Source organism: Aphelocoma coerulescens, chromosome 8, assembly GCF_041296385.1.
Source record: "Aphelocoma coerulescens isolate FSJ_1873_10779 chromosome 8, UR_Acoe_1.0, whole genome shotgun sequence".
NCBI lineage: Eukaryota > Metazoa > Chordata > Aves > Passeriformes > Corvidae > Aphelocoma > Aphelocoma coerulescens.
The window spans coordinates 28,020,494-28,034,198 of NC_091022.1; the positions used below are offsets into that span (position 1 = coordinate 28,020,494).

At 42.5% G+C, this 13,705-nt stretch overlaps 1 protein-coding gene across 1 annotated transcript; it reads left to right on the forward strand.

Moving 5' to 3' along the window:
* Window positions 1–3,471: 3,471 nt before the first annotated feature.
* DMRTB1 (DMRT like family B with proline rich C-terminal 1) lies at window positions 3,472–10,467 on the forward strand. The gene is made up of 4 exons (XM_069022853.1): window positions 3,472–3,928; window positions 5,519–5,751; window positions 6,311–6,455; window positions 9,387–10,467. Exons 1-4 carry the CDS (start codon window positions 3,550–3,552, stop codon window positions 9,455–9,457), a joined length of 828 nt encoding a protein of 275 aa, XP_068878954.1. The 5' UTR covers window positions 3,472–3,549; the 3' UTR covers window positions 9,458–10,467.
* Window positions 10,468–13,705: the final 3,238 nt, after the last annotated feature.

The window sequence follows — 13,705 nt, forward strand, 5'->3', positions numbered from 1 at the left end:
TTTCAAATGTTAAGGTAGATAAAGTATAATCATATTGCACTGTTTCTATACTGCACTTTTCCTCACATTAAAAAGAAGATGTTTACTACAGTACAATTTCACACTGATTAGAAAAGTGGAAAATACAGTGTACAGAAGTGGCTTGAAGTTTATTCATTGTCATGTAGGCTTGCTTTGGGCAGGATCAGACAACCTCGTGAGCTTGTCAGCAGAGAGCTGAGCCCTGCAGTTCTGTGGCAGCACTGATGGATGCGTGCTGCAGTGAGCTCAGCAGCGAGAGGGGGATTTGGTACTGCAGGTCAGCCAGAGGATGTTTGAAATGCTTTCATATTTTTTATCAGGAGCTTCTAAATATGAGGACGCTAAATATGTTACTTCTTAAAATGATATTCTGGGACAGGTGAAGGTGGGAGTCCTTCTTGGGCAGTTCTGTCTCTGCAGGTAAATCTCCACATGTTGATTCTGCCCTGACTGACCTGTAAACACAGTTCTACACAGTTATAATGGAGAAGAGTTTATAATACCACTGCTATATCAATTTTTATGTAATGACTCAAGAAAGTACATAATGGACACTTCCAAACTACAAAGATAAAAAGATAATTTTTGAATAGAGGATTTTATCTTCATATGTGATGTCTTAAAAATTTGAAAGATACTCTTGATTTTTATGTGTAAGAAAATGTATTTCGAACCAAGTGTGGAAATATTTATTAATGGAGATCTCAGACTGAACAAATTTCTTGATTAAGTTGCTGTTGCTCTGTGAATTGTCAGAACAATTTTCTTCCCCAAAAAACCCCATTTACTGTATGAATATTAGCTGGAAAGTCTGAGAAAGAGGAAAAAACCTCAAACACCAATTTTCTGCTATTCACTTTTATGGTAGTCTTTTGATTTGTTCCCTTTTAGCTAAGCCATTGTTTTTCCTCACTGTTTCATGTACAAAGCAAACTGCATACCAAAACCACACACTTTATATGATTCAGAAGTTGGAAAGGAGTAGAGATATTATTGCTATTGATTTCAGTAACATGAAGTCAGCAGGTTGCCTTCCTTTCATTTTGGCAAGATAATAATTCTTATAAATTCTACTTTAATACACAACTCTTTACACACTTTATGTTCCACTCCCACCATATGCTACATAAAATGCTAGAGAAAACTAAGTTTTAAAGAAAAGAGTCTTTATTGTCCCTCATTTTCTTTCAAATATGAACAAAGAGGAAAATTGTAATAGACATGAAGCTGCATCCACATAGAAGTCTACACCTCATTCCAAAAATGTATTTTGAAATTGTTCTATCTTCTCTCTGTTATGGTCTTGCTTACAGTGCTTGATTAGGTTAACTCAAATGTATATACAAACACATAACAGGATTGCAGCAACAGAATTATTTGAACTGCCTGCAGAAATAAGGATTTACCTCACAAGCAAAGTAAAATGTTCACTTTTCTACAAAAAGCAAGTCTAGTTATGTTTGAAATAAACTATATGGAGAGTACAATAAATCCTGAATGTTTAGGTGAAAGTTGTTCAAAAGAAAAATCCACATTGAAAGATACACTTTAATTAGTGGAGAAACTGGTACAGTCTATGGCTGGTACACCACTTTTGAAAGAGAAGAGATAAATTTCTGTGTATTTGAGTAAATGTCTTGAAGAATAGTATTATATGACTCAGAATAGAAAATTACTGGGGAAAATACATGTAACCTACCTTTCTCCCCCTCTGCTCCAAGTATCCAAATGAACACAGATTGGGTATCTATGAAAAGATATAATTACAGTTTTTTTGAATGTGTCATCCATCCTCCTTCCTTCTACAGCTAAATTAGCACATCCCCAGCATACAGTAAAAATATGGAGCATAAAATTAGGAATATTTTATCTGTCTATATTTTAATACACAGTCAATGTTTAGAATGAGTATGGGAAGATCAAGGCCTTGGCACAGGCAATCAGCACTTCAAGACTGCACTGAAGAACAGCTTCTATTGAAGGCACATCAAGCAAGTGCCTTACTGAACTGGGAAGAAATGGTAACATACACATGCCCATGCACATGAAGCTGGCTCTCCACACCAAGCTTTGTAAGCCATCTCGGGAAAACTGGCTCCAAGTGGGTACAAGGAGCTGCTGGCACTCCCCTGAGAGTGGGCACAGGATCCCTGACTGGAATGGAGAAATCTGCAGCCTGGGATTGGCGCCGAGTGGTCGAGGGATTGAGTCCATTTGAGGATTTGGGTCTGAGTTGCTTTCAAGAGCAAGTCCGGGCTCCAATGCCAGTATTGCACTAACAAAACATCTCCCCGGCAGGCAAATCCTACTGGAAACCTGCAGGACTTAGGTGCAAAGTCCTACTGGGTCTTTTGCAAAGTGAGAAGCCTGAAATCTCGGCTGAGCTTTGGTGGACGCAGGGGCTGGCTGCTCACTGCAAACAAGACTGTTGCCAAACAACACTGTTGCCAAATCCCTAACGGGCCTGCTCTGCTGGAGCCTCACGCCCCGCGTGTTGAGGGGTGCACCCAGGTTTTGCAGGAGTATTTGCTGCACTGGAAGGGTCTCTGCGAAACTAACTCCATTGCAGTTAGAATTGTTTCAGAGCAAGCAGATAGATGTTACCTGGTTCTCTTGAAACTTAGTAGAAAGCTTCACTAGTTGGTGATTAATTTTTATGGTGTTCTCTTTAACATAGAAGAAGATACTGCCAACTTAAGATTTTAAAACAACTATTGTACAGGTGAGAAAATTCAGCAGCATTGTGCCTTACATTGCAAAGTGGGGAGTTCTCTCCTGAAATGGGCTACTGTGTAAACTATGGGTTTGCAGCTACCAGCAGTAACAAATAACAAGTACTTTCAAAGCAGTACTAGAACTGGAGCAGTCCTGTATTTCTAATTGTTAGCCTATCTTTGTTTCCAGAGAATAAGGAATTTTGAGAAAAGGAGACAGGTCTTTGAAATGACATATGCTTTCCACTCTTCGTCTCAGTACCTTCTTTTGAAAAACAGAATGATGAATAAAAAAGAGTGTTCTTTTTCTGCTGAGGCAGTCACTCCTCTTGATCAAGAGAAGCATGCTGCAAATTGGAAACAAAACGGGACTGAAGTTCTGTGCATATTAAAAGCGAATGCATGAGGGGTATGAAAGTGGGTGCAGATGTTAAAGTGCCAAAAGGGAAAGCTATCTTTTAGGGTACTACAGTAAGAGACAGCGCATGCATTCCTGTCCGTGCACACCGGGCCCATCCGAGCCCCGATCCCTTCGAGCACCAGCACTGGGCAATGTACCCGCCCGTGGCGCCCGTCCCCCCCGCAGCTCCTGCAGGCTCAGCCCCCCGTGGCTGGGGTTCGGCTCCCGCCCGCACCAAAGAGCCGCAGGGGGTGCCCGGGGGAGCCGTGCCTGGCGCAGGGCAGGGAGGCAGCGGGGCGAGGGCGTTCCCCACCCGCTGCCGTGGGCTTTCCCGCTCGCCGGCCCAGGCACCATATAACAGCCCGGAGGACAGGGGGGAGCCGGGCCGGGGATCCGCCCGGGTGCTGCGGTGCCATGGAGGCGGCTGAGGCCACGGCGAAGGCACTGCGAGCACCCAAGTGCTCCCGCTGCCGCAACCACGGCTTCGTGGTGCCCGTCAAAGGCCACGCCGGGCACTGCCGCTGGAAGCTGTGCCTGTGCGAGAAGTGCTCGCTCATCACCGAGCGGCAGAAGATCATGGCAGCCCAGAAAGCCCTGAGGCAGCAGGAGACCGAGCCGCCAGCCAGGGCAGGCGCAGAGCCCGTTCCGTCGGGCGAAGGCCCTGGGGCGGCAGGCCGGGAGGACGGTGCCCCCGAGCACTGCAGCCACGAGAGGAAGAAGGGCGCCCAGCCCGACAGCGGCGGCAAGGGCACGGCATGCTGGGGGCCGCCGCCACCTCCCTTCAGGGACGACGGTAAGGACCTGTCCGTAAAGCCTCTTCCCAGATCTTCCTGTGCTCTCCTCTTTCCCCTGTCAAACGCTGCCACTTGTGCACTTCGCTGATTCCTCAGGCTCCGGCTGCCCGGAGAGCCGCTCCTCTTGTCTGTCCCGCTTTCTTTTCCCAGCGGGCACCGGCCTGGCGCGTTGGATCATCACGTCCCTGGGCAGCTCCGCAGCGCGGGGCGGGAACAACGTGCTCGGCCTCGGCGCCGCTTGCGAGCTCGAAGCTTAAGCGAGTGGCTTTTCACTGAGAGGGAAATCAGTCTGGGAGTGCAACCAAACTGGGTGTGCTCCACATGTTTCTCTGAGTGCTGCCGCACTGTTATAAACTCACAGGCACAAGACTGCAACAACAAAAATGCTAAAAAACTCAGCGATAGCAGGTAAATGGGGAAGGTACTGCTGTAGCTGTCTAAAGCATTTTATGGTAGCAGTGTAAAAAAAAAGACCTTTGGCTTTAATTCATACCTGTAGCAAAAACTAAATTTGGCTGGAATGACTTGATGTAAAAGTGCATTTGGGATTTAAGAGAAGGGCATAGACTTTGCAGGTGGAGCAGTTGTATGGTCTGTCATCTCTTAAATTGCTTCCTTTAATAGTCTTTCATGTGACTTGTCTAGTTTATTACTATGTATTATGGTAACTCCATTCTGTTGCTATAATAATGTTACAGAAATCCTTCCTGATTGCAGTAGTCATGAATCTGAGTTTCTGGAGAGTTGGCAGAGCCTGCAAGACAAAATGTTGTCCTGAGAAGCCATGGGGAAGGACTTGTTTTGGACATCTATAGTCCCCACAGATTACTGTCAATAACTTCCCATTTTTAGCTTTGTTTTGGAATAAAATTGTTTATAGATGACAGTAGCTATACAGATGTCTGTCAGTCCTTCCCTTAACATTTTTAACCTGCTGACCAACTTCAGAAAAAAGATTAGGCACAAATTATAGTACTCCAGAAGTAAACCTACTTTCAAAGGAAATTCTTTGCCTTCTGTACCAATCGGAGAACCGGCAGACAAGGAAGACCCCATTTACATTCAAATAGCCACTCTACGTCTTTTCTTAAGACTTCGGAGAGGCCATATAAGATTCAAGATGCAAGATAAAAAGTGAACCGATTTCTGCTTCTGAAGTTGCCTGTGTATGACCCTAAAACTGAGCGTGCTGTAAATTAACTTAAGAAGTGACAGATAGGACTCCATTATTAGAACTCGAAGTTAGAACTCTGCTATTTCTGTGGAATTTTGTTTTAAGTGCCACTAGAGTCAAAAGTTAAGGCAGGTTGTTTGCTTGAAGGAATAAGATTCTGCAGACACTGCTTTACTAAGGACAAACTTTACAGTGCACAAGGCAGAAAAGAATGCAGAATAACTGCATTACAGTGTTGTCTGCTGTACCTTTCCTTAGTTCCTGAAAAAAATCACAAAATCACGGGGAGCTAAACATGAAACCAAAGGACCAGATTTTCCTGTCTGAGAGTGGAATTTGCTCCTGCAGCTACTTCTACATAACTGCATAAAATTACATGGATATTTTTATTTGTTCTTTTCTCATTGTTTCCTAGCTCACCCTGCTTTTCCTCCAGAATACACTGTCAATCCAGAATACCTCGAGAGAGAAATCCCAAAAGTGTACCCTGGGTGTTCTGGGGTATATCCTTACCACCCATTTTCCCTGGGATTTGCCATCAATGAGTCAAGCAGTGGGGAAGCACCATCACCTCCAGGGATATCCCTTCAGAGAGGATTCCGACACATTCCTGGTAACTGTGTGCCAGGGAATGCAACCACTGTATCGGTGAGTAGCACGCTTTTAATTACCCATCCTAATACTGCTTTATTTTAGCTGCCTTCTCTCTGTTGAAGTAACCATGAAGAGTCACGCTGCTTATCAGTTACTTCACGGCATTTTGATACATTACACTGAAGAAAACATCAGCAAATGTTGATGTTAATAATCTGACCTCCTTTCAGTACAATTCATTAGTTGATGTTAAGGTAGAGTGATCTGCCTCAAGATGATAAGTAATAGATTTATTATGCTTGTATAGAAATTCCCTGGCATGTTTTAGGGGTTACTGAGAAAGAGGATGGCTGCTCCTGGTTCAAACCAACTAGTCCAATGAGATCCCAGAACAGGTCACAAGGACTTAATAGGTCAGTTTTGCTGTGACATGGTCTGAGAAGTTCTTGCTCCTCAGTTGAAGCATGTTACCCTCTGCACAGACTTCCCACATGGCAGTATGTGCACTGACATGGCAGCATATGGACAAAAACCCAGAAATGGTCTGATCGTGCAGATATATCCTGGAGAGAGTCTTTAGATGGAAGGTGATCTGCTTCACGTGTTTCCACAGGTTCCAGATGGAGCTGGAGATTTCCATCAAGGATACTACACTCCTCTGCGTCAGTTCATCCCACCAAGTTTTCTGACAGGGATTCATTACATTCCAGCTCCAGTTTCACTGAACATCCTGGCTGAACCAACCAAGGAAGTACATGGTAAGGAAGTATGAGATAAGCCCTGAGAGATTCGCTGTTAACATGGTTTCAGTATCTAACCACAGAGATGGAAACCCAAGAGACCCTGATCCTAGCTAGTTTTGACCTCTGTGATGAAGCCAGGCCTGAAGTCCTGAATCCTGGGACAGATTGTACAGCTCTGGGAAAGGCTGACCTAGGGAAAGCCAGCCTGACATGCTTGGGTTTTCCAACTGACAGGCACCTCAATCTCAGGCAGATGTCAACGGCCCCAGGACACAGAGATATTCCAGAAAATGATCTGTTGATGTTCTCAAAAAGCAAATATTTTTCTACGTAGCTAGTTTGCAGGGCATATCTTTAAAAAATATTTGGCTGTATTTCAATTTAGACAAATCGTTAAAAATAATGCGGACTAACACATAATTAATACAAAATTTCTTGCTCATCTGAAAATCCTAGATTTTAATTGCTGGAAAAGAAGGATTGAATCTTCAAAATCTCTTAATTCCCCCAGGATTTTAAATTTCGGGCATAGATTAAGTCTTTGTGCCCCTCTATTTTAGGTCTGTGTTATGTACTGTGCCTACATGTGGACATATTTGTGATTATATTTGCAAGTTTTTCATTTGGCTGCAGCTTAGCTGTGACCACAAGAGGGTAGAGCTGCTCAGAGAATTAACCACTAATACTGGATGTGCAAATTGCCAGTTTAGTTTTAAATTTATTTTTTATTTTAGGTTTTTAAAAATGATGATAAATAAATACAACTTCCTTTCTCTTCCTGAACATGAGAATAAAAAAATTAAGCTGTTTATGAAACAAATTACAATAATCACCCACTGAAAAATCACGAGGGAGGAGAAATAAGAGAAGTATAATTATCTCATTTGAACTGAAAAGATGTTGATGGTGGTTATGTGGGACAAAATATAAGTTGGGGTTTTTCTGGCCTGATTCCTCAACAACATAAGGCTCGTGCAACCTCATTTTCTGTTAATATCAGTCCTCTCATAACTCTTCAACCCATTAGCTATTTTCAGCCACACATATCTGTTGTGATCACATGCTTACACAATATTGGTGTGCAAGGGAAGCAGATGCCTCCCACCAAAGCATTTGCTTGCAGCCATGTTGTGGTGTGGGGCTGGCTGTCACCATGCACTCAGTTCCAGTGTGTGTGTCCCTGGGCCAACAAGCAACTGCCTGCCAGTCAGCCCAGCAGTGGGGACACACTCGGGGCATCCCTGCTCCTTGTCTGGCTGGAAAGCCAAAGAAAAGGAAGCAGGAGATGTGGTGGACAATGGAAATATGGAGAATATGGCACTGTGGGGGTGTATAGATATTGTAGAAATGTTATTTTAAGATACTGATAAAGGCAGTGTGTAGGAGATACTGGTGCACTGGAGGTGAAATAATATGGGCTGAGTTTGAGGGGAAGAGAGGAAAACAAGGGCTAGCCTGCAAATCAGGAAGTATGTGTGAGGATTAATGGGCTTTGTGGTTTGGAGGGGACAAAAATCTGGGGGATGCTGCAGTGGCAGAGAACATGAAGGGAGCTGTAGCTTTTCTGCTGGACTCTGAGGGAACAGGAAGGAACTGGGAGTAGCACACAAACATGGGGGACATGGAGTGAAGTTACAGTATTGTGTGAGGGAAACAGAGGAAATCCAGTCCTGCATTGGGAGAGTGAAGTTGTACTGGCCAAAAATTGATGACAACAGGCAACTGGATAGAGAAGAAACACCAGGAGAGCAGCCTCCCCCAGGGAGCAAAATGCCATCTAATGACCTCAGCCCTTAACACACACCAGGGAAATCACAGCCCAGGCGCAGTGCCATAGGAAACAATGCATCATGGATTGTGTTGCTCAGAGAACAGTCCAGTTTCCTTTGTGCTATGGAGAAAGTAGAAATTAATTCTACTGCATAGCATTTGTGCTCCAGGATATGTAGGAATTTGCAATTGTAACCCAGTGAGGGGGGATAATTCTGCATGAGGTCATACAAAACAGTCTGGCAGCAGAAGATGCAGATGTAAAGGGAAGAGTGAAACGAATAATTCTTTCTGGAATTCAAGATGCTTGAAAAAAGAGAAAAGCTGTAATGTGTAGTGCATAAGGATGTGTTAGGATTGCATAATGTCTTTTTTTTTTTCCAAAATGGAACTGACTCCAACCTGCAGTTAAACTTGGGAACATCCTTTCTCCAGAAACCTCCAGAACTGAGGTGAAATGGGCTTTCTGGAAAACTATTGCAGGAAAATGGATACAGAAAGCCCTAGCAGGGTGACAGCTGGTGAGGAGAAATGTCTGTGATCTCTGCCTGAAAGGAAATCTCAGATGAAGACAAATAAAAAATAAAAAAACCTGAAGGCTTACCTGAAAATGACGTTCCTAGGCTAGAAGCTGCTTCCTGAAGGATTTGAGTTAATATGAGGGCAGGGGTGGTGTGAAGTATAGACCATGTTGTTACACAATTTCATGCAGTATTGACCGGTCATGTTACAGAGATCTGACAAAATAAACACAGGGTATATCCAGTAAAACAGCCAGTAAAGCATCTGATGGTAGACTGATTGCGAATGGTTGGCTTTCTAAAAGAGCAGGCCACAGAAAACCAAAACCCAACTTGCCTGTGAGGAGATGAGGGAGCTTTTCATGCAAATTGGCAAGTAAATACTTTATAAAATGAAATTCCCTAATTGAATTTGAAAAAGGGATTATGAATCAGTCTGTCAAGGCCTTTGAGAATTCACAGAGTGTTAAAAAGGCATGGCACAGGTTCACTGTGGGTAAGTGGGCAGAAGTGTCTGCCTCATACTTCTATTCCAGTGCAGCTTCAAATGTGGAAATGTGATTGATTCCAGGTGTAACAATAACTGAAACAGGGTTTGGGGTTTTGGGTTCTTTGTTTGAGTTTAACTCTGGCATTTTTCTATTCTTCATTTTAGCTACCGAAGCTGACAGTGAGGATTCAGGGGTGGTTCATGAACGTGGCCAACCTCCTTCTTCCCCAGAATAAACAGGAAGAGACCAATCTGTACATTACACACAGTAAATGGGCTGGAGAAGAGCTGAGAGCAGGCAGCACTGTTTTCATTTCTCAGTGTTAGTTAATGAGGGTAGAATAACACTTAATCACTGAGCAGTCAAAACAGCTAGAAAGGGATTAGTCCCCTGCCTTACTTTATGATCAATGTTCAAACTACCAGGCTCACAGCTCTGCCTCCCAAGCACTACAAAGCCCATGTTCCTAAAAGGTTTTCCAGCGGAAGCAACAAATGATTATGACTCCAGATTTGTTCCTCTACTGAGGTTACCTGGCTCCCAGAACATGGTCTCTGAGCCAGGTGCATTCTGCAGCATTTTCATGTTCATGACAGTAGTCAGAAAGATGTTGTTTGTATCAGTTTGCTGTAAAGGAAGTCTGGTTCTGAATGTTACAGAAGAGTTAAGTGATGTGGAGCCTGATGACTGATTGAGAGAGGATGTGAAGACAGCCTGGGTTGCTGATGCACTTGGCTGCCTAAGAAGGTGATTCAGCAGGGCAAGGGAAGGGTAGGTGCTGGTCTGGAAGGGCATGGCAGGAACTCGTGGAAAGGCCTGGTGCCTCCACGTTGTTTTCTGGGTCCTTCAAGGCACCTTCTGTGTAGTGTGTAGGTTGGGGACAAAGTTATTTGGAATCACCTCTTGTCACACAGGCTTCACATCTGACATTTTGAATGTCCTTGATGATTTACATGTGATTTTAATGTTGTTTAACTCATGACAGCTGAAACCAAGCATTACTGTTTGTTTCTAAAGGGCTCCTGTAGACAGCTTTACACGTGTGTACTGGAAGTGCACTGTGGCGTAGCCAAGGTGTGGAGAGATTTGCCCAGGACAAAACACCAGTTAGAATAATAATTAGTCAAATCCATCCATACTATGATTGTCAATGATAATCTTTAATTAAAAATGAATGGGACATTACTGTTTTGCCTGGACGAATTGGTTTTGTATCAAGTGGATCAGTTGTTAATGTTTGACTAATTGGGGTGGGACTTTTGTATAATTAAAAAAGATCATTAAACTGTTGTTATGGTTGGATGTGTGTCTGCATGTAATTTTTCTAGCCAAATGTCAGATGTTGTCCTGAACAGCTCTGTGTAACAGACTTGTCTGGAGAGAGATTTAGGCCTCAGTGTTTTTTTTCTAGTCTGTCTGCTTCTGTAGAGGTGAGCACAGTAAAATAAACAGACTTCTTTTCTGATACTTGCATTAATAATCCCCTGCTCAATGCAAGAAGTAAAGAAGTTCTGCTAAGCTGAACATTTATCTTTTCTTTAAAGTAGTAGATGATCTGCTGGAATGCTTTGCAGCACCGTATTTTGGGGCAAAAGTGAAAGTGGCAAATTTAGAACTGCCAAGAGAAAAAAAAGAGAAACACATTTATCTATAGCAAAGAATCTGATGTGTACAGCTTGTTATATATTAGATTCACAATAGGATCTTTGCTTCCAGGAATGTCCCAGAACTGCTGTCTGCTTGGAAAAGTCTGGATACCTCTTTCTTTTCAAAACAGAATAATCTACAAATAGAAATACCATCAGTGCCCACAAAGCAAGTTCCTCTGTGGATGGAGGGTTTGGTTTTTATAACATAATGATTTAAGAAAATAGTAAGGTCCAGGATGAATACTTGAACCGGCTCCTTCCCACATATTTTTGGAAAGTCACATTCAGTATTGTATTACTCCTTAAATCTCAAAGCAAGGTGGATTCCAGCCTATTTCACTGACTCTAATGCACTGTAGATATACTGCACAAACAGCACTGTTTGCTCTCTGTTCTACTGGGCTGGTGACTGCTTCCAGATTGCCAAGCCAAACTCCTTATTTTCCATTTCCTCCATCTTTCTGAACTATCATCAAGTGAACCAAAGCTTTTACTTTAGCTGTTTGAAGGATGGTCTGGCACTCCAGGAGGGTCTCTCTCACTGCTTTGCTGCAAATAAATGGGCATCTCCAGAGGGATGTAATGAGTTTAAGGAAGAGCCAGAGAAAGTCAACTGAACTAAAAAGCATGGAGAAGTTGATCACTGGGGGAATCTAATAAGAGTCTTCAGTCTGGGGAGGAGACTCAGTTTTAGAACATGTCAGGTGTGGCAGAGTAGCTGTAAAACCATTACCAAACCTTGCTGCTTTATACACCTGAAGGACAAGAAGGTGACCAGGGGCAAAGGGTCAGCTGGTTTTCCTACAGCTGTAGGAAAACAGTGAGGCCAATCCTGTTTAATATGCTTAATCATATCATCAGTCAAACTCCGTGTGGTGTCATTTCAGACTTGTACATTTCAGGAAACTTGTCCACATGTTCTTGCACCTATCCCTGCCTAGAAAAGTAAATGACTTGCTAAGAGAATTGAAAGTGGGTAACTCTCCAGCTGACAGCATGAACTATCTTAAGTGGATAATTCAAGGTTTCATTCTTCCACTTTGTGCTCAGCTTGTCCTCTTTAACCAAGGAAAAAAAATTCCTTGACAACTGGTGTTGTCATACTTCAAAGTGAGTAATTTTAATTCCAAACTTAGTGCCAACCAGTGTTTCCAATAATTAAACTCTGTGATCTCTTCTGACTCCATTTATTTAAATAAATGACTTAGGGATAATGAAATCAGTTTGGATTGAAATGGAATGATTTGGATTAGACAAGTCACTCAGAGGTTGTTCCAGCCTAAATCATCCCAGAATTTTTTTGTTTTTTATTAAGGCTGAAGCCACACAGACTTTGGTTGAAATAATAAAATTTGTGAAGGAAAGGATTCCTTTTGCTTCTGAAATCTTTCTGCATGCGAGCTGCTACTGGTTGCAGTAGGAAATCTGCATATATGCAGTTGTCATCATCACCATTTTCACATTTCTGAGGATTTACTCCCTTCAGCCAAACTTCTGAAGATGGGACTCCTAACACCTGACCCTTCTGTCAATTCTCTGTCCTTGCTGCAAGTCCCTGGGTCATCACAGAGCCACAAGCTCTTGTTTGTTCCTTGAAGAAGAAAACCTGGAATGAGGAGGCAGTTCTTGAACATTTACTCCCAGCACTAATTTCATTACTTTCAGTGGAATTCCTTGTGAGGGTAAAGAGTGGACAGCATTGGTTAGATATGCAAGTTTAGGATCCAGATTTTATACAGAGGTGTCTGTGACACTCAAAACCCTCAGATTATTGAAGATCTGCATATTTTTTTGTAGGAGCTTCTGAAAAAATGAAAACAAACCCAAGAGATTCTGCAAGGATAGTATAATATGTCCATTCTGCAAACGTATGTAGGATTCATCTGTCACTTCCCTGCAGCAGACTGCTCAATGTTAACACTCTCAGGCTATCGGCTTCTACATCTGGACTGAAGCAGGTTTTCATATGACAGTAATTATAATACTCCTTCCAGGTTTTTTTCTTCTTGGAATTAGATGCACCCATTTGGAAACCTCTGAATCCACAGCAAGACTATAGCTGGTTTTTCCACATTAGTTAATTTTGAACTGCAATCCAAAGAAATATTTAATTGCTTACCAATAAAGTCAGCTTGCTGCAAAGAAAAATCTCCTTCCCCTTAAGAAAATAGTTTTCATGACAGAAAAATTCCTTATGATGTGAAACATAACTATTTTAGAACAGTGAAAACTTTAATTAAATCATTCTTATAGGCAAGTGGGTCTGCTTTTCCCATTTTTTTGCCCAGTATTTTACTACTGCAACATTAGCATTAGTCACAGAGTTATGTCTCTGCTTAGCTTGCCAGAATGTAAGGGAGAAATCCAAACGTAAAGAGAGACTTTGTGGAAACTATTCCTGAAATCAGAGAGGGACTGACTGCCTGTTTTACTGCAGCCTAGGGAGAGCTCCAGATCCACCCCAGATGTCCAGGCAGTGACATGTCCACACACCCACCTTGTGCATTTGGCTTTTCTATATCCTTACAGGTACACCTTATTATACACAAGTAAGCTTGGCTTCAACAATTCTGAAAAATTCCCCACAAATACCAGATTTATTTTGGTATTACATTTACTTACAATGGGTAACATTTTTCTCATTTCTTCTTGCTGGCTCTTTGGATATTGTCCTCAGCTGGGCAACATTAGTGGTGACCTTGCTTCTGATTCCATAGGGTCATCCCCTATAGATCTAGTTGTGATTTCACACAGGTTTATTTTGTTTTACACAACCACCTTCACTGGAGGCATGTCTGGTTTCATTTACTAATTACTGTCAGGGTTTTATAACC